At 46.5% G+C, this 20,284-nt stretch overlaps 2 protein-coding genes across 4 annotated transcripts in view; both read left to right on the plus strand.

Moving 5' to 3' along the window:
* PIAS4 (protein inhibitor of activated STAT 4) overlaps nt 1–8,499 on the plus strand; it is a 56,377-nt gene extending 47,878 nt beyond the window's left edge. For all 3 annotated transcript variants that reach the window (XM_058163652.1, XM_058163651.1, XM_058163650.1), the window contains exons 9-11: nt 172–332; nt 3,195–3,337; nt 6,085–8,499. In XM_058163652.1, the coding sequence (XP_058019635.1) occupies nt 172–332; nt 3,195–3,337; nt 6,085–6,287 (507 nt within the window). In that variant the 3' untranslated portion in view covers nt 6,288–8,499. The remainder of the gene's footprint in view (nt 1–171; nt 333–3,194; nt 3,338–6,084) is intronic.
* An 8,545-nt stretch (nt 8,500–17,044) lies between these two features.
* EEF2 (eukaryotic translation elongation factor 2) overlaps nt 17,045–20,284 on the plus strand; it is a 31,116-nt gene continuing 27,876 nt past the window's right edge. The window contains exon 1 of the mRNA XM_058163653.1: nt 17,045–17,196. Within this exon, the coding sequence (XP_058019636.1) occupies nt 17,194–17,196 (3 nt within the window). The 5' untranslated portion in view covers nt 17,045–17,193. The remainder of the gene's footprint in view (nt 17,197–20,284) is intronic.

The raw sequence follows: 20,284 nt of genomic DNA on the forward strand, positions 1-20,284 counted from the left end.
CCGATCTGGTGCAAACTGGTAGCAACTTACCACTGGATTTCCTGCTTGAGCATGGGGGCTGGATTAGATCCCTTCCAACTCTGTTATTCTGTATTTGATCAGGATCTATTCTAGATTTGGGTTTTTTGCCTGTGGCGCTCATGTGGTTTTTTTTTCCTTTCTCTTCCAAAGCTGGTAAAGATGCGCCTGTCGGTACCGTGTCGGGCGGAAACGTGTGCCCACCTCCAGTGCTTCGATGCAGTTTTCTACCTGCAGATGAACGAGAAGAAACCCACGTGGATGTGTCCGGTGTGTGACAAACCAGCCACATATGATCAGCTGATGATCGATGGGTTAGTTGAGTCAGTTACTTGCCAACATAAAACAGGACACCTTGTTACAGGAATCCCAGGAGGGCCAGGAAAATTGGGGTGATGGTCCTTGGTGCTCTCTGAGTTTAGTTGTGTTCTTGCAGACGTTTCATGACCCAACTAGGTAACATCATCGGTGGTAGAAGGGAGTGGGGTTTCCTCTCTGTTATATACAAGTGGCTGACCCTGTAACCGTTGGTGGGGGTGTTATTGGTAGTTCCATGATTCAGCTGTTTCTTTGAGTTGGTAGTTCCTTGATTGGCATATTATTTATCAGGAACTGATAACTACCAACCCAAACATTAAACAAACCACAAAGATGACTTACAACAGCCAAGGAACTATCAAGAATCCTCCCACCAACGTTGACACATCAAGCTACATGTCTTCCCAATCCATTTCAGGAGCTCATTTGTGAGGTGACAAAGTCTTTGTAAATGGTCTAATAGAGTCACTCACAGTCCTTTCTGGCCATGTTCACTTGCAAAAAAAAAAAAAAAAAGGACACCTAGAGCAGGGGTCCCCAACCCCAGTCTATGGACTGATACCAGTCTGCAGCCCGCTGGGAATCGGTCCATGCAAGCAGCGGGCAAGCAATGAAGGTGTCAACTCGCAAAGCATTTCTAGTCTGCTCTCGAGTTCCCATGGGCAGAAAGGGGTGAGAACTGACAGAGCAATTCAGCAGCCACATTCCACACATACCTTCCTCCAAGGTTGGATCTCATTACCAGAGCCACTTTGTGAGGAGTGGTTTCTACAGCCCGTGAAAGTGCCTCGTTGGAGAATGTGATTTATGACACAGCCTGAGAGGAGGAGGGGAGAACAGATTATAGTTGAGCTGTAAATTACATGCTGCAGAGTTCACTACACTTAGGAAGCTTAGGTAAGGCTTTCCTGAAGGCCTGATAGCAAAAAAGAGGCCGGGGGCAGGGGTGACGCGCGCAAGTGAGGTGAGTCCGTGGATGACATTCCCCCCCCCCCCAAAAAAAATAAGACCTTTTTTGGTGGGGAAAAAAAAATAAGACTGGGTCTTATTTTCAGGAAAATACGGTAGGTTGCATGTGTCACGGTTCCAAGTAATACGGCCATAGCAAGCACAACTCTGAAGCAAGCAGGTTCTTCAAAGAACAGGTTTATTGGACCTATTATATTGGCATAGACTGGTGAAAACCGACTCTAAAGGCTCCCACAGTTTTCACCTAATTAAACGTTATTCCCCTTTTCCCAAGCAATCAGTCATACGGTCCAGTCTAGGTGCTCTCTGATTGCTTGGAAACTACACTCCTCTCTTCAACCACCTGTGGGAATGGCCTTGCTTCTCAGGAGAAACTATTTTGTTTTGGCTACAAAACCCCAGCTTTCTCTATTCCCCTCCCCTTCTCCCTCAGCACCATTGTGGCAACTCTGAAGCCTCCAAGATGGCCTCAGTCCGGCCAGCTTCAGAGTTGACGGCATGTGAAAAACCATCCCCCTTCCTCCCATCCATGGAAGACTGTTTGTTCTGTCCCCCTCGCCTCAGTCCGTGCGATGACTTAATTAGCCAGCACTATCAGCTCTGGCAGCAAATGAGCGAGCATCTGCCGAGTGTCTCGTTATCTCTCTTGATGAGTCAACCAGGAACAAACAGTACTTCAGCTCTAGTTAAGCAGTTGATTTGCTTCTACGAAGAGGTACAGCAGCCCTTGCTGCTTTTATATCCTGTGGGGTGTGGCTCCATGACTTAGCACAGTGCTTCTCAAATAGTGGGGCGGGCCCCCCAGGGGGGGCGCGAGGCTCCGTAAAGGGGGGCGCGTTTGACCTCGGCAAACACTGTCATAACAAGCCCCGTGTTTACAGTCGTGCGGGGGGCGCGAAAAATGTTTTCTTCTTCCTAGGGGGGCATGACAGAAAATAATTGAGAAGCACTGACTTAGCACTTCCTAGGCCTGCCCCACCCCTGCTTCTGTTGTTCCCACCTCTCCTGCCTACGAAACCTAGGGTCCAGCCAGGTCTGATTGCCATCAGCTGGGTCTGGAGGCATGGCCTGGGGGTGGGGAAAGAGTCAGGGGCCGGAGGCCTCGTTATCTCCTCCACCTGGCCTGCCTCTGGCTCCTGGAGCTGAGCCAGGGAAGCCGGTGCTCCCGAGGTAAGTCCTGACGGCCCTTCCCCCTCACTTTCCAAGTCACTTCCGGCAGGGGGCCTGGCTCGGGGGGCGCAGGCACAACACTATTTTTTTTCCGAAACCGGTCCCTGGATCCAGAAAGGTTTGGGGACTGCTTCCTTAGAGAATCGCCCCATCTGACAAAACTTTGGTGATCTGTCCTTGACGTTTACCAAGATCTTTAATATTCTTCTGCCAGAATTTAAAATTGTAATCGTTGATTACAATTTAAGCTGGCTCCTGGTTTTGGGTGGAGCGGCAGTCGGATGCTCTGGTATCTAGTGAGCCTCGGGTTTTTTTGTTTTTTGTTTATTTTTATTTGCATTTATATCCCGCCCTTCTCCGAAGACTCAGGGCGGCTTACATTGTGTAAGGCAATAGTCTCGTCCTATTTGTATATTTATATAAAAAGTCAACTTATTGTCCCCCCCCAACAATCTGGGTCCTCATTTTACCTACCTTATAAAGGATGGAAGGCTCCTGGTGGGACTCGAGCCTGCAGTAATTGCAAGCAGCTGTGTTTAATAACAGGCTGTCTTACAGGCTGAGCCACCCACGGGTTGGTGACCTCTCTGCCATCAGGTATGGTCCTGACCATTTCCTGAAACCCCTCTTAAGATGGAAGCCATTCCTGGGAAGTTAGAACATGGCCCTGAAGCTTCTGGAGTCTGAAATCACCAGCTGGGTTCACCATCTTTCTTTAGGCTCCTGTCGAAGATCTTAAAGGAATGTGAAGATGCAGACGAGATAGAGTACTTGGTGGATGGCTCCTGGCGCCCGATCAAAGCAGAGAAGGAGAGAAGCTACAGCCCTCAGTGTCCGATACTCGTCGTAGGCGGATCCACAGGTGGGTCTAAAAAGCCATGGCGGTTGTGGACTCTACACAAATCAGGAGGGCCAAAGGACCACCAAAGCCATCTCTCCTAGTTGATTCCAACTTGTGTGGTATTGTCCCAAAAAATGTCCCCCTTGATACCGTTGACATTTGCTGCTATCTTCTAACAATTAACGAACAATCAATTAGTGGAACGGCTTGCCTTCAGAAGTTCTGGGTGCTCCCATCACTGGAGGTTTTCAAGAAGAGACTGGACAGGCCTTTGTCTGAAATGGTGTAGGGTCTCCTGCTTGAGAAGGAGGCTGGACTAGAAGACCTCAGAGGTCCTTTCCAACTCTGTTATTCTGCCTGCAGAAGAAGTGATGGATGACAGGAAGGAAGGATGACTGGATGGATGGATGGATGACTGGAAGGAAGGAAGGAAAGAAGGAAGGATAACTGACAGGAAGGAAGAAGGAAGACTGGATGGATGGATGGATGGATGGATGGAAAGAAGGAAGGATGGATGACTGGATGGATGGATCAATGACTGACAGGAAGGAAGGAAGGCTGGATGGGTGGATGGATGGATGACTGGAAGGAAGAATGACTGGATGGATGGAAGACGAAGGAAGGATGGATGGGTGACTGACTGACAGGAAGGAAGGAAGACTGGATGGATGGATGGATGGATGGATGGATGAATGACTTCCTTTGTACGAAGCTGAGATGGGGAAGAGGTTTAAGAGTTCTTGATTGTGTTTCTGGTTGAGAGAACTTCACAGAAACATGGCTTAAGATGGCTTAAGATTGTGGTGGGCCAAGAGCTTCACCTTTGGTGTTACTGTCTTCCTTAAGCCACGAATAGTGGACATTTAAGGATGTTTCTCCAAGCAGCTAATGTTGGGAGCTGAGTCCCATTGTTACTTCCATCCCTGAGAGTTTCCCCAACGCCCCTAATGAAGCCGTTACTTGACTTGAGAAAAGCTTTTGGAGTTCTTGCTACTTGCTCCCATTTTCCATTAGATCTTTGGAGGTCACTAAAAACAAGGGAATAAGAATAGAAAGAATCGGAAGGGACCTTGGAGGTCTTCTAGTCCAACCCCCTGCTTAGGCAAGAAATCCTATATGATTTCAGTCATCTCTTCTTAAAAACTTCCAATGTTGAAGCATTCCTAACTTCTGGAGGCAAGTAGTTCCACTGATTAATTGTTCTAACTGTTCGGAAAATTCTCCTTAGTCCTAAGTTGCTTTTCTAACTTTTTTGGGGGGGAGAAACAGAGACGGACTCTTTACAACATGGTTATCCTGTATTTTTGTCGGAAAGAGCCTTAGCAATGATTTAAATCAGATTTAAAATGATATGATATGAAGTCATGCCCCGGTCTGAGTCTGCGGCGGAAGATGAGCTGGAACAAAAACTGACAGCGAGTGAGAGGGCAGCTCCGTGGGCCTTGGAGGAAACTGGGGAAGGGCAGAGTCAGTCCAGGCAAGGCTGTCCAGAATTAGTAAGGCCTGCAGGCAGGGAGGAGAGACAGAGCTCAAACGAGTAGCGAGAGCCACCCCCTCCTGGTGCAAGGGCTCGGAGAGTGCCGAGAAGGCGTGATCAGTGCAGACTGAGCAGGTCACATGCGAGGAGAATGCCCTGCCCAGCTTCACCAGGCACACCTGGGGAATGAGACTTAAGGAGATCCCATACGTTTGTCGGGAACAAACACTGAGTTCCTGAAGTGTTACGTGCCGACATTTGAACTTGCCAAGATTCCTTGCATTCCTTGTTGGCGTTCTGGACTAATTATCTGGATCTTTTGCCCCCTGAATTCCTCGCTTGGCTCTTGTTTTGTCAAATACATTTGGGATTTATTGCCGTGACGCCTTGGTGCAGACAGCGCTAGGCTGGACTAATTGCAGCCAGAGGCTGCTTGAGGTTTGTGTGAGGGTTTCTTCTCACTCTGCTCTGGGTCTTGTCAGAAACGTAGGAGCGTTTGGGGAGCTTTGGAGCAATAAAGGGGCATTTTGAACTGCCAGCTGTTTGTGTTATCTCTGTGCCGTGCCCTGGGTCATCGCAAAGGCTTTGGCTGGCATCAGACATCATGCTTAAAAGACAGGCAGGGTGTTGTGTGAACTTATCCCTCTGGGGTTGATCAGTTATAATAGAGGGCTAATGTTGTTGTTGAATAATTTGTGAAGTGGACCAATTGCTTTTACACTTGGGTGTTTTGCAACCTTGGCCACTTTAAGCTGGATGGACTTCAACTCCCAGAATTCCCTAGCCAGCTAGCATCAGGAAACCATGGCTGGCTGGGGAATTCTGGGAGTTGAAGTCCATCATCCTTAAAGTGGCCAAGGTTGAGAAACATTGGCACAGGTAGCCCTTGATTTACGAGCCCAAGATTTCTGTCAGTAAGTGAGACTTTTGTTAAATGAATCTTGCCACATTTTACGATCTTGCTAACCCCAGTTGTTAAGTGAATCACTGCATCTATTAAGTTAGTAACCCAGTTAGTAACTTAAGTGAATCTGACTCCTCCATTGCTTGTCAAAAGGTCGCAAAATGAGATACCATGACCCCGGGACACTGGGACCGTCATAAATATGAGTTGGTTGCCAAAGGTCTGAATTTCAATCATGGGATCACGGACATGCTTCAGCAGTCATAAGCGTGAAAAAAACCCGGTCCTGAGTCAGTATCGTTGTAAACTTTGAATGGCCACTGAACGAACGGCCGTTCGGTCGAGGGCTACCCACTAAATGTTTACTTTCTCCTCGTACATTTCCAGGGGGCACGTCGGACGTCAACGGGGCGCCCCCTCCCGCCCCCAGCGTGGAGAACGGTAAGATCCCGGCCGACGTGGTTGATTTGACACTGGACAGCTCGTCCTCGGAAGATGAGGAAGAGGAGGAGGAGGAAGACGACAACGGTGGCGGACCCAAGAGGAAAATCCCTCGCTTGTACAAGAACGGCCTCGCCTCCGCCTGCTGACCGCCGGCAGCACCGGGTCACCTCCATGTGGGAAAGCTTGAATTCCTCGGTGCTTACTCAGATAAACGGGACAGGGCGCGGTATCTTATCCCCCCACCCACCCACCCGACCTTTCACCTTCTCCTCCTCCAAAGCATCCTTGGACTTCCCGATTATTCCAAGTTAAAAAAAAAAATGACTTTGTTTTTATCGGAAACAAACAGACCCATCTGGATGAGCGCTGATGCATGGCTGAAAAGACCCCCCTCCGACCACCATCACCTTGCAACCTAACGCCTCTTCGTCTCTCCGCCTTTGGCTCAGCTTTTGAACCGCCTTTGGATGTGACTGGGAGTGGCCGGGTGGGGTGGGGTGGGGGGGCGCCTGTCCTGCACGCAACCCTTTGGGAATGACCACCGACTCTCTCTCTCTCTCTTTTCTTCCCGAGCATCCGTTGTCGTTCTCCTCCCCAATGGCCCTTGCTTTCTGGTTAAACCTGGCTGGTGAGAACTGATTCCGCTACCAGCCAGTTGCCAGGACTTTTCACGGGTGTCCAAAGTCACATTTATGTCTTTTTCTTCTTTTTTCTTCTTCTTCTTTGTGTTCCATCACCTTGTTCGACAACCATTCCTGACTCTTTCTCTCTCTCTTTTTTTTGCTCTCTCTCTCCCCCCCCATCCCCCCCAAAAACCCCATCCCACCGGACCAGGTGGAGGGGTGTTGCTTCTTCTCATCCTTAAGTCAGCTGGAAAGGTTTATAAAAAAAAAACCCAGCGAGAGAGATTCAGGTTTTTCTGATACCCGTCGGGATGGAAGGTAACGGGGCTGGTGGGAACCGAAAGGAGACGGAAGGATGGGAAGGGGAGAGAAACCTACCACGGATGTTTCCGCACCGAATCGTCTCGGCGGGTCTCCCTTTTTCCAGAGAGAACCTCATGTAAAGAAAGGAAAAAAAAAACAACCAACCGGAACTCGTTTTTTTTTCCTTTTCTTTTTTAGCCTCTTACGAAAATATCATAGAATTCTAGCATAGCGACGAGCAACTGTTTATTATTATTATTATTATTATTTTTTAAGTTGAACAGAAGCCATTTGGGTAGGTGGGCGGGTGGGGTGGAAAACGCAGAAGAGGAGAGTTGGAAACCAGGTTGCGGGGAGGGGTGGGGAACACGGGTGTTGCCGAACGAGGGGAAGGGCTCGAACCACAAATCTGTTGTCGTCGGGTTTTTGTTCCCCTTTGGTATTTTTGTTTTTTTCTTTTCCTTTTTCTTTTTTTCGAAGTGCAATAACTCGGTGTGTTTTGGAAGACAGAAAAAAAAAATAGGACGGGCCCGCCCTCCCGTTGGCCGGGCACGGCGAGAGGGTCTGGTTGCCCTCTCGGGGGTGAGGACGGACGAGCGAGGTGGGCCTTCCGGACAAAAATGCCAGGTGGAGGAACTCTCTCACTCTCTTTCTCTCTCTCTCTCTCTCTCTCTCTCTCTTTTTTGGTTTCTAGCCAACTACCTCGGTTTTAAAAAAGAAAAAAGAAAAATAGAAATAAAAAAAATTCAGGTGTAGGTCAGTCACGGACAAAAAACACCACACCACACGGTGCGGAGCCAAGCTAGGGTTGGCTGGGGTGGGGTTGGGGGGGAGGGACACGGCATGCCAGTGACTGTCTTTGCTTTTTTTTTTTTTGTTTTTTAAATTGCCTCTGGACTTCCAGCTGTTTTGATACTTGTGTGTCTCATCCTGCTTGTGTGTCTCTCCCCCCCCCCCTTGTGTGTTTGCGAGCCTTTGGAGACATCCCTTCTCCGCCTGGCCTGGTGAAAGAGGAGCACCTCCCCTGTTGAACACCTCCCTCCTCCTCCAACAAATGGTATCCCCATTGGCTCCTCTAGCAAGGGGGTGGATCTCCCCCCCCCCACTTCCCCAGGGTGGTAGGGGGCCAAACAGAGGAACGCAGAGCTTGCTCCCTCTGCAAAGCTGAACCCGGCAATGATTTTGGTCTGGCCCCTCATTTCTGCAGTTTTTTTATTTCTCTTTTTTTTTCTTTTTTGGTGGTCTGGTTTTGTCCCTCTCTCTCTGTAATGTTTTTTTTATTCCGCGTCCAGTCATCTCCCTATTTCCTTTGTTTGTGGGGTGGGGGTGGGGGCTGTCTCCTCTTCCTCGCCCCAGTGGGGGGAAAAACGTGTATTGTCTCACTTGGTTTTAACCCGCCCTTGAGATGCATTTTGGTAGGAGAAATGCATCTGGGTTTTTTTGTTTTTTTTTTTAAATTGCCTCTGGACTTCCAGCTGTTTTGATACTTGTGTGTCTCATCCTGCTTGTGTGTCTCTCCCCCCCCCCTTGTGTGTTTGCGAGCCTTTGGAGACATCCCTTCTCCGCCTGGCCTGGTGAAAGAGGAGCACCTCCCCTGTTGAACCCCTCCCTCCTCCTCTTCCTCCTCCAACAAATGGGATCCCCATTGGCTCCTCTAGCAAGGGGGTGGATCTCCCCCCCCCCACTTCCCCAGGGTGGTAGGGGGCCAAACAGAGGAACGCAGAGCTTGCTCCCTCTGCAAAGCTGAACCCGGCAATGATTTTGGTCTGGCCCTTCATTTCTGCAATTTTTTTATTTCTCTCTCTTTTTTTTTTTTTTGGTGGTCTGGTTTTGTCCCTCTCTCTCTGTAACCGGGCCTTCGTTTTTTTTTATTCCGTGTCCAGTCATCTCCCTATTTCCTTTGTTTGTGGGGTGGGGGTGGGGGCTGTCTCCTCTTCCTCGCCCCAGTGGGGGAAAAAACGTGTATTGTCTCACTTGGTTTTAACCCGCCCTTGAGATGCATTTTGGTAGGAGAAATGCATCTGGGTTTTTTTGTTTTTTTTTTAAAGCATGCTCTAAAAGTGTGGCGGAGGGGAGGAGGTGGAGAAGGGACGTCTTGCAAGGCCTGCTGGTTTGTGGCGAATTTTCCCCCTTGCCTTGGGCTATCTCTCACACCCCCACCCCCAATAAAAAGGGGCTAAGCCCCCTGACGAACTTTTGAAGAGCCTCTGGGATATGCAACACGAAGCCTGAAGACCCACCCTCCCTCCCTTCCCACTTCTGTCTGTCTCTTTCCATTCTTTTCCTTCCTTCCTTTCTCCCTCCCTCCTTCTTCTGTCTCCTTCCTTCCCACTTCTGTCTGTCTCCTTCCATTCTTTTCCTTCCTTCCTTCCTCCCTCCCTCCCTTCCTTCTTCTGTCTCCTTCCTTCCCACTTCTGTCTGTCTCCTTCCATTCTTTTCCTTCCTTCCTTCCTTCCTCCCTCCCTCCCTTCCTTCCTTCTTCTGTCTCCTTCCTTCCCACTTCTGTCTGTCTCCTTCCATTCTTTTCCTTCCTCCCTCCCTCCCTTCCTTCTTCTGTCTCCTTCCTTCCCACTTCTGTCTGTCTCCTTCCATTCTTTTCCTTCCTTCCTTCCTCCCTCCCTCCCTCCCCAAAGTCCAAATGAGGAAAGGCTGATGAAGGAAAGAAAAAATAAAAAAAACCGGTCCTTCCTTGGACTTTCCTGTCCCCTTCCATTGCTCCATTGTCCTCCCCTCCCCGGCTCCCACCAACTAATATTTTTTACAGTCAAAACATCTCAAAAGTTAAGCAATATGTTTGCTCTGTTTTAAAACGCATCACAACGCTGTCGTTCGGGCCCAGGGGAAAAAGGGCCCGAACAGAATTTTTCTTGTATAGATTGCTTCTACAGCCACCAAGTAGGACATAGGACTTTCCTTCTCTCGGTGTTTGTATTTTTAATTTAATTGCGCGTTAAAACTTCTTCCGTTTGATTTCTCCTTCCGAGCCTGTCCCTGCTGAGACTTTTCCCCCCTCCTTCTGTTTTATTTCTCTCTCTCTCTCTCTCTCTTTCTCTCTCTCTCTCTCCCTCCTTAGCTCAGCAAAGTTTTTTCAGTCTGTACATATGTTGTTGGTTGTTTAATTTTTTAAAAAAACTTAATCCTCCTTCCTTCAGCTTCTTCTCGTTCTTTCCTTCCTCCTGTTTTTTTTTTTCATTTGTAAAGCAAAATTTCTTTTTCCTTCTTTCCTTCTTTTGTTCTTTCTTTCTTTCTTTCTTTCTTTCTTTCTTTCTTTCTTTCTTTCTTTCTTTCTTTCTTTCTTTCTTTCTTTCTTTCTCTCTCTCTCTCTCTCTCTCTCTCTCTCTCTCTCTCTCTCAACACACATTCTTCAGAACTCAAGACGATAGTGTTTGTTAAATAAATAAAAGAAAATATTTCAATTTAGCTTCTCGTTTTCCCTGGTGTGCAAATGCAAGGGTCTGTTTGGGGTTTGGTGGGATTCGAGCACCATTGGGGGTCCTGGTTTCTGGAGGGGACGGCCGGGAGACCCTGGAGGTGGCCGCTACCTCATTGCTCGACTCAGGGAGATACTGCTTTGGAAAATGAAGAGCCGTTTGCTCTTCCGTTTTCCGTTGCTAAGTGAGACGTTTGTTAAGTGTAACTTTGCCTTATTGTATGAGGTTTTTTTTTTACTGATGTTGTTAAGTGAATCACTGCCGTTATATAAATTAGTAACACAGTTAAGTGAATCCGGCTTCCCCATTGACTTTTACTTGTCAGAAGGTCCCCCCCCCCCCAATGATCACATGACTCCAGGACAGTGCGACCGTCATAAATACGAATCCGTTGCTGAGGGCCTGAATTTTGAAGGGTCTGAATTTTGATCACGTGACCACGAAGACGTTGCAACGGTTCGCAAGTGTGAAAAACAGCCATAAGTCACTTCTTTCAGAGCTGTCGTAACTTTTGAACGGTCACTAAACGGACCGTCGTAAGCCTAGGACTACCCGTGCTTGGCTTTTCCTTTCGTGTCAGAAGCATCACAGTTAAAATAAAAATAGGACATAAAAGTTTACAATATAAAATACAAGGTTAAAAAACAGGTAGTTCTCGACGTACAACAGATGGTTGAGTGACCGTTCAAAGTTCTGACGGCACTGAAAAAATGTGGCTGATTATTATTATTATTATTATTATTATTATTATTATTTATTCGATTTTTATACCGCCCTTCTCCCGAAGGACTCAGGGCGGTGTACAGCCAAGGTAAAACAAAAAGTGTGAAAAACAGCCATAAGTCACTTCTTTCAGAGCTGTCGTAACTTTTGAACGGTCACTAAACGGACCGTCGTAAGCCTAGGACTACCCGTGCTTGGCTTTTCCTTTCGTGTCAGAAGCATCACAGTTAAAATAAAAATAGGACATAAAAGTTTACAATATAAAATACAAGGTTAAAAAACAGGTAGTTCTCGACGTACAACAGATGGTTGAGTGACCGTTCAAAGTTACGACGGCACTGAAAAAATGTGGCTGATTATTATTATTATTATTATTATTATTATTATTATTTATTCGATTTTTATACCGCCCTTCTCCCGAAGGACTCAGGGCGGTGTACAGCCAAGGTAAAACAAACGGTACAATATACAATTAAAATACAGATTAAAAAACTTATTAGATAATTGGCCTAAAAACTTTAAAATATATAAAACTAAAAAAACCCTTAAAATTAATAATAGAAAATTTAAAACCAATAAAATTTAAGCCAGCCCCGCGCGAATAAATAGATGTGTTTTCAATTCGCGGCGGAAGGTCCGAAGGTCAGGTATTTGGCGTAAACCCGGGACTGTTTTTCACCATTCTGACCTTTGACCTTTCCAGATTCACTTAACAACTGGGTTAGTAACTTATCAACTGCAGCGATTCACTTAATTGCGGGGTACTTAGATCTGGCCTCTGGGCCCCCCCCCTGGAAACAGCGAAGGTCCCGCCCGTGATGCTTCTGCCAATGGAAACGGAGCTTGGGAGGGCCGCGCACGTTTTCGAGCTCGGAGCCCGCCGAGTTTGACCTCAACCCTGAGGTGAAACAACCCCAATGCGGCCCTCAATGAACTCGAGTTTGACACCCCTGCCATAAGTCCACTCTTTCATGGGACAATGGTGAAGATGCTGGCCTGGCCAGCCGGAAACCCAGCAGCCCACATTCGAGACCCGAAAACCGCGCAGTGGGGTGAGCTCCCGTCCTTGCCTCGGTTCCTCCCAACCTAGCAGTTCGAAAGCAGTTGCAAATGGTGAGCAGATAAATGGGTACCCCTTCGGTGGGAAGGTAACAGCGCTCCTTGACGTCACGCTGGCCACACAACTGCCGAAATGTCTTCAGGCAGAGCTGGCTCAATGGCCTTGAAACGGAGATGACGGCTAGCAGAGCAAAATCTGCAGGAATTCCCTTTACTTTCCATTTTTTTTAGAAAAAAACCCTCTGCTTTCAAATTCTACAAAGTTTTCCGTCGACCTAAGGAAGTTTTTCCTGGATTTCAATCTCTGCTGAGCTAGTTGTAGGCCAATGGTTAGGGTGTTTCGTGCGCTGCCTGAATCCTGCGTTTGCACGGATGGAGCTGGTCTTGCGCAACCCAGTTCACAACCCCAGGGGTCAACACACCGACACCATTGGGCTGTGACCTGGCACACCGGGCCATGGTCCACCAGGACAAGCGAGAGAAGCCCATCTGCGTATGTAAGGCATCAAGGCAACACATGAAACCATGCTCCTCTGGTCTGCAGAAAAACCACCCTCGGAACTAGTCCCTGGCACCCCAAAGATTGGGGGCATCTGGTTGAGATCTAGATCAGGGGTCTCCAACCTTGGTCCCTTTAAGACTTGTGGACTTCAACTCCCAGCTTTGCTGGCTGAGGAACTCTGGGAGTTGAAGTCCACAAGTCTTAAAGGGACCAAGGTTGGAGACCCCTGATCTGGATGATTTAAGCCTCTCTCTGTATGTCGCTGCTTCTCCATGAACAACAGGCAGGCCAATGCCGGCTAGATGGTAGATTTTATTTCTATAGGGGTAAGATTTAAGGCATCCGGTAATAATTCTGCTAGTTTCATGTTGTTGTTTTTTATTGGCCAAGTGTGATTGGACACACAAGGAATCGGTCTTGGTGCATTTGCTCTCAGTGTACATAAAAGATACCTTCATCAAAGTACAACGCTTACAACACTTAATGATAGTCATAGGCTACAAATAAGCAATCGGGAAACAATATCAGTATAAATCGTAAGGACACAAGCAATAAAGTTACAGTCATAAGTGGAAGATGGGTGATGGGAACGATGAGAAGATTAATAATAGTGCAGATTTAGTAAATAGTTTGACAGTGTTGAGGGAATTATTTGTTTAGCAGAGTGATGGCGTTCGGGAAAAAACTGTTCCTGTGTCTAGTTGTTCTGGTGTGCAGTGCTCTATAGCGTCGTTTTGAGGGTAGGAGTTGAAACAATTTAGAGCAACATACTACTTTTCCAGAATGTAGGTCAACGGTGAAATCCGGCTGGATAGATCTGGCTCATGCAAACCAGTAGCACCAGCGGTGGGAGGCTCTGCCCACCCGCCAGAACATCATCATGTCCCATTTTTGATCCTCTGCGCATGCACAGAAGAGGCATGCTCGCGCTCCCAAACTGGTAGTGAAGGTAAGTGGATTTCACCGCTGATGTATAGGTGGTACCTGGCCCATTAGAATAGAATAGAATAGAATAGAATAGAATTTTTTATTGGCCAAGTGTGATTGGACACACAAGGAATTTGTCTTGGTGCATATGCTCTCAGTGTACATAAAAGAAAAGATACGTTCATCAAAGTACAACACTTACAACATTTAATGATAGTCATAGGCTACAAATAAGCAATCGGAAACAATATTAGTATGAATCGTAAGGACACAAGCAACAAAGTTACAGTCATACAGTCATAAGTGGGAAGAGATGGGTGATGGAAACTATGAGAAGATTAATAGTGCAGATTCAGTAAATAGTTTGACAGTGTTGAGGGAATTATTTGTTTAGCAGAGTGATGGCCTTCGGGGAAAAACTCTTCTTGTGTCTAGTTGTTCTGGTGTGCAGTGCTCTATAGCGTCGTTTTGAGAGTAGGAGTTGAAACAGTTTATGTCCTGGATGTGAGGGATTAGTAGTAATTGTGAAAGGGATCTTGGAGTCCTAGCGGACAATCACTTAAAACATGAGCCAGCTGTGTGCGGCAGCCACCAAAAAAGCCCGTATATAATCCTACGCTGCATAAACAGAGGGATAGAATCAAGATCATGTGAGGTGTTAATACCACTTTATAATGCCTTGGTAAGGCCACACTTGGAATACAGCATCCAGTTTTGGTCGCCACGATGTAAAAAAGATGTTGAGACTTTAGAAAGAGTCTTTAGAAATATCTACACAAACGACTTAGGTGAGGGAATAGAAGGGGAACTCGCCAGATTTGCGGATGGTGCTAAGCTGCCAGGAATAGCCAACACCCTAGAAGATAGGCTCAAGATCCAGATGGTTCTCGATAGACTTGAACCCTGGGCCCTATCTAACAAAATGAAATTCAATGTAGAGAAATGTAAAGTCCTACACTTAGGTAAGAAAAACCAAAAGCACACATATAAACTGGGGGAAACCAGGGTTAATAGCAGTAACTGTGAGAAGGATTTTGGAGTCTTAGTGAACAACCTGCTAAATACGAGCCAGCCGTGTGCAGCGGCAGCCAAAAAAGGCCAAAGCAATCCTAAATTGCATTAACAGAGGAATACAAGCAAGATCAAGTGTGGTACTAATATCACTCTATAAAGCCTCTTACACCTAGAGTACTGCATCCAGTTTTGGTCACCACACTATAAAAAAGATGTTGAGACTAGAAAAAGCGAAGAAAAGAGCACCCAGGATGATTAGGGGACTGGAGATTAAAACATATGAAGAAAGGTTACAGGAACTGGGCCTGGCTAGTCTAGTGAAGAGAAGGACCAGGGAAGACATGATAGCATCTTTCAATATTTGAGGGGCTGCCACAGAGAGGAGTTGGGGGTCAAGCTATTTTCTAAAGCATCTGAAGGACAGACAAGGAATAATGAGTGGAAACTGAACAAGGAGAGATTTAACCTGGAAACAAAGAGAAAAAAAAACCTGACAGTGAGAACAATCAACCGATGGAACAGAAGCTGTCTTTGGAGGTTGTGGCTGCTTCATCACTTGAGACTTTGAAGAAGAGACTGGAATGTCATTTGTCAGAAATGGTGTAGGGTCTCTCGCTTGGGCAGGGAGGTTGGACTAGATGATCTACAAGGTCCCTTCCAACTCTGTTAATCTTTTCAATCAGCCTCCATGTTTCCAATGTCTTTTTCCCAGCTTGGAACTGAACCAGATGGATATTTCTTCCAACATCAAATAACTGAGTAGAGAAAGCTCTACCTACTGAAAATTCTCTCAGTAATTCCTTGTGTGTCCAATCACACTTGGCCAATAAAAATTCTATTCTATTAACACGGGGGTCTCCAACCTTGGAAACTTTAAGCCTGGAGGACCTCAACTCCCAGAATTCCCCAGCCAGCTTTGCTTTGCTGGCTGGGGGATTCTGGGAGTTGAGGTCCTCCAGGCTTAAAGTTGCCAAGGTTGGAGACCCCTGCCTTAACACATTTCTTAGGGTGCAATCCAAGCCCTAGTTGCTATGCTGACTGGGGAATTCTGGGAGTTGAAGTCATAACATAACATAACATAACATAACATAACATAACATAACATAACATAACATAACATAACATAACATAACATAACATAACATCAGAGTTGGAAGGGACCTTGGAGGCCTTCTAGTCCAACCCCCTGCCCAGGCAGGAAACCCTACACCATCTCAGTCAGATGGTTATCCAACATTTTCTTAAAAATTTCCAGTGTTGGAGCATTCACAACTTCTGAAGGCAAGTCGTTCCACTTATTAATTGTTCTAACTGTCAGGAAATTTCTCCTTAGTTCTAAGTTGCTTCTTTCTTTGATCAGTTTCCACCCATTGCTTCTTGTTCTACCCTCAGGGGCTTTGGAGAATAGTTCGACTCCTTCTTTGTGGCAACCCCTGAGATATTGGAACACAGCTATCTTGTCTCCCCTAGTCCTTCTTTTCGTTAAACTAGACATACCCAGTTCCTGCAACCATTCTTCATATGTTTTATCTTCCAGTCCCCTAATCATCTTTGTTGCTCTTCTCTGCACTCTTTCTAGAGTCTCAGCATCTTTTTTACATCGTGGCGACCAAAACTGGATGCAATATTCCAAGTGTGGCCTTACCAAGGCATTATAAAGTGGTATTAACACTTCACGTGATCTTGATTCTATCCTTCTGTTTATGCAGCCCAGAACTGTGTTGGCTTTTTTGGCAGCTGCTGCACACTGCTGGCTCATATCTAAATGGTTGTCCACTAGGACTCCAAGATCCCTCTCACAGGTACTACTATTGAGCAATAGTACACTCATCTTAAGGTGGCCTGAAAAAAAATACTGTAGTAATTGGAATTAATACATTGAATTTTATTGAGTTTAAATTGAATTTTCTGGGAAGGCTCCTATGGGTAGGTCCTCATTTTTTAAAAAATATCTGCCTTTAATAATATATTTGGAGTGATACCAAGCAGCTTCGGAGGCATATTACACCCAAGCATTATTTTTTCCACTCCATTTGAAATTCACTGCTACCCATCCGGCCGTCAGCCACGTGGTTGAATCACCAGCAGGCGCTTCCGGGTTGATCGAACGTTAAAAAAAAAAAAAGAGGGAAGGAGAAACTGCGCAGACGTCAAATTAAGAACCTCCCCCTCCTTTTCTTTCCTTCCTTCCTTTCTTTCCCGCCTTCGGACCATAGAGAGGGCCTTTCCGGATGAGGCGCGTGCGCTCCGGGTTCCCTCGCTCGGCCCCGCCTCCTCCCTCTGGCTCTCCCCGCCCACTCCGGCGCCCCTCATATAAAAGGCGGCCGGTTGACGTCAGCGTCCTCTTCCGCCCGCTCGGCCCCTGCCAACGAGACAGGGCAGCCCGAGCCGCCGCCATTGTTGCCGGTCTTTTTTTTTTCCTTCTTTCCCCTCCCCGGTTCCTGAGGAGAATCCGAAGCCATCCGCCAACATGGTGAGCCATCCGAAACCGGGAACGACTTGAAAGGAACCTCGGGGACCCGAGGCCTAGGGAGGCGGTGGATAAGGCCGGGTTCGGAGCGTAGGGGATAGGCCCCGGGTTGGAGGCCTGCGGGGGGGAGAAGGCCGCGGCCTGGAAGAGCCTCGGAGGGGGGGGGGTGAGCAACGCAAGACAACACGCGAGAAGGAGAGTCGTGGGGCGGGGGTTTAATTTGTGAACGTGGCGACTCTGGAGTTACGTGGACCAGTGTTAGGCTATGGATCGATCCCACTGGATGGTTCTTTCCCCTGGGCCGGGCTGAGGATGACGGGAGTTGTAGTCCAGCGCCTCTGGAGAGCCTCCGATCGGGGGAAAAAAAAACCTGCCTAGAGTGGATGCTATTAAAGCACCTTGAGACCCAACAGAACAGATTTTTAAAAAGGCCTTTTTCTCATGCTGAGGGTGACGGGAGTTGTAGTCCAGCGCCTCTGGAGATCTGCCAGTCAAAAAAACAATGCCTAGTTTGGATGCTATTAAAGCATCTTGAGACCCAATAGGGTAGATTTAAAAAAAAAAAAGCCCTTTTGCCATGCTGAGGGTGATGGGAGTTGTAGTCCAGCGCCTCTGGAGATCTGCCAGTCAAAAAAACAATGCCTAGTTTGGATGCTGTTAAAGCACCTTGAGACCCAATAGGGTAGATTTTTTTAAAAAAAGCCCTTTTGCCATGTTGAGGGTGATGGGAGTTGTAGTCCAGCGCCTCTTGGAGATCTGCCAATCAAAAAAAAAATGCCTAGTGTGGATGCTGTTAAAGCGCCTTGAGACCCAATATATTAAAAACAGCTTTTCGTATATGTAGTTTATATATCTGTGGGTGTGGATGTATAGATAGATGAGAGAGCTCGATTTTGATATATATAATATCAGAATCTTTTTAACAGTTGGAAGAGGGACCTTGTAGGTCATCTAGTCCAGTGGTCACCAACCAGTGGTCCGTGAGAAAATTTTGGTGGCCCGTAGAAAAATTATTTGCATTTTTATATTGCACTAGATACTATTTATCTTTTTTTTTAAAAAAATCATATTAATGGTCTGCAGGATTTAAAATTATGAATTTCGAGGTCCCCAAGTTTGGTGACCTCTGATCTAATCCAACCCCATATTATATATTGTATTTTATATAGATATAGATATATATAATATGGGGTTGGACTAGATGACCTACAAGGTCCCTTCCAACTCTGTTAAAGATTCTGATATTATATATATCAGAGTCAATCTCATCTATCTACACACACACACACACACACACACACACGGATTTTATATAAAATATAAAAGGCAGAAATTTAATAAGTGAAGCCCCTCCTTCTGTATACTTCTCCTTTCTCCTTCCCAGCAGAAATATCTATATTGACTAATAGATGGTCCCTATTTTTCTCACCCTCCCCTTTATTTTCAAAGCAGGAAGAAAGCTTAAGGGGCTGTGAATCGTAGACTTTTTGCCTTTATTAATTTATTTTGAAAGAGGGCTTAATACTTATTCCTCTCCCCTTGGGAATCCCTCTCAAAGGATTACAGATAGTCCTTGACTTACGACCACAGTTGAGCCCCAAATTTTATCTGGCTAAGTGAAATGTGTTCAGTGCTTCGTTTTATGACTTTCCTCGCCACAGTCCTTAAAGAGAATCATTGTGCTTCTTAAATGGTTGTTAAATGAATTTGGATTCCCCATGGACATTGCTTGTCAGAAGATCCAAAAGGGGATCACGGGGGTGGGGGGGTGGGCATTGTGACCAGTCAAAGCACCCAAATTTCGATCACATGACTGTGCCAGAAACGGTCATAAGTCTGGAAACCGGTCATCAATCAAGTTGTCCCTTTGAATGGTCACTCAGCGAACCGTTGTAAGTCGAGGGCTACCTGTCTTATTAATTTCTTAGAACGGATTCTCCTTGGCCGGCTTCTTTATTTCTTTTATTTCTGCGCAGGGCCTGGTTATAAAAATAATAATAAAATTAAAAAAAACTTGATCTCATTGTGGGATGACTCAGATTTTTTTTTTGTCCCCTCCTCCACGAATTCAAGACAGGAGAAAGTAAAGTGGGTGATGTAACTCTTACTTTGCCAGCTTCCTGAAGATTATTAATTAGGTGGGGTTTTTTTAATCGGCTGATAACCCATTTTTTTCCTTTGGATAAAAAAACTCCTTTGAGGAGGGCTGCCTGCTTTCCGGTACACCATTCAGTTTCTCCGATTTTTTTAAAAAATAAATTTACTCAGCTTTAATACATTTTCTGCAGCTTCTCTTCCATCCAAGCCTGGTTTCCCAGCCTCTCTCTTTTTTGGGGAAGGGGCTGTTTGATAGTTGCTGCCCTAAATTTATTTCAAATAAATATTTCAAAGGGCTGAAATAACCATTCAAGATGTCCGCGGGAGGAGTGAGTGGGACGTGATGTGGCAAAAACAACAACACTGGTGGCCAGCAAGGATTTGGGCCAGCTCCAGCCGGTCCCTGCTTGTCAAAGGGAGGGTTGGCCTTCGGGGAGGGGAGGAAGGTTGTGTTTTCCCCCCACATCTTGTCTAAAACTTTGCCGTATTTGGCGAGAAGTGGCTGGGTGGTGGTGGAACATGGAATGGAGGCATAGGGAGGGTGTCACACCTGTATTGCGGGACCTGCAGCTGGTTACTTTCGCTGCTGTTGTTGGGTGCTGTTAAAAGTGCTGACGTTTACCTGGAAAATATATTCCGGCTTGTCTGCATCTCCTTAATGGAAACTGACTTGCGGTTTATCTCACTTCTGTCTTGTCTCCTTACCTGCCCTTCTTTCCATCTATCCTTCCTTCCTTCCTTCCTCATCCCTCTATCCCTCCCTTCCTTCTTTCCATCCTTCCTTCTCATCCATCTATCCCTTCCATCCATCCTTCCCATCCATCTATCCCTCCCTCCTCCTCCTCATCCCTCTATCCCTCCCTCCCTCTCTCCCTTTTTTCTTCTCATCCATCCCTTCCCATCCATCTATTCCTCCCTCCTTATCCATCTATCCCTCCCTCCCTTCTTTCTTATCATCTATCCCTTCCTATCTATCTATTTCTCCCTCCCTCCT

Source organism: Ahaetulla prasina, chromosome 1 (assembly GCF_028640845.1).
Source record: "Ahaetulla prasina isolate Xishuangbanna chromosome 1, ASM2864084v1, whole genome shotgun sequence".
NCBI classification, from domain to species: Eukaryota; Metazoa; Chordata; class Lepidosauria; order Squamata; family Colubridae; genus Ahaetulla; species Ahaetulla prasina.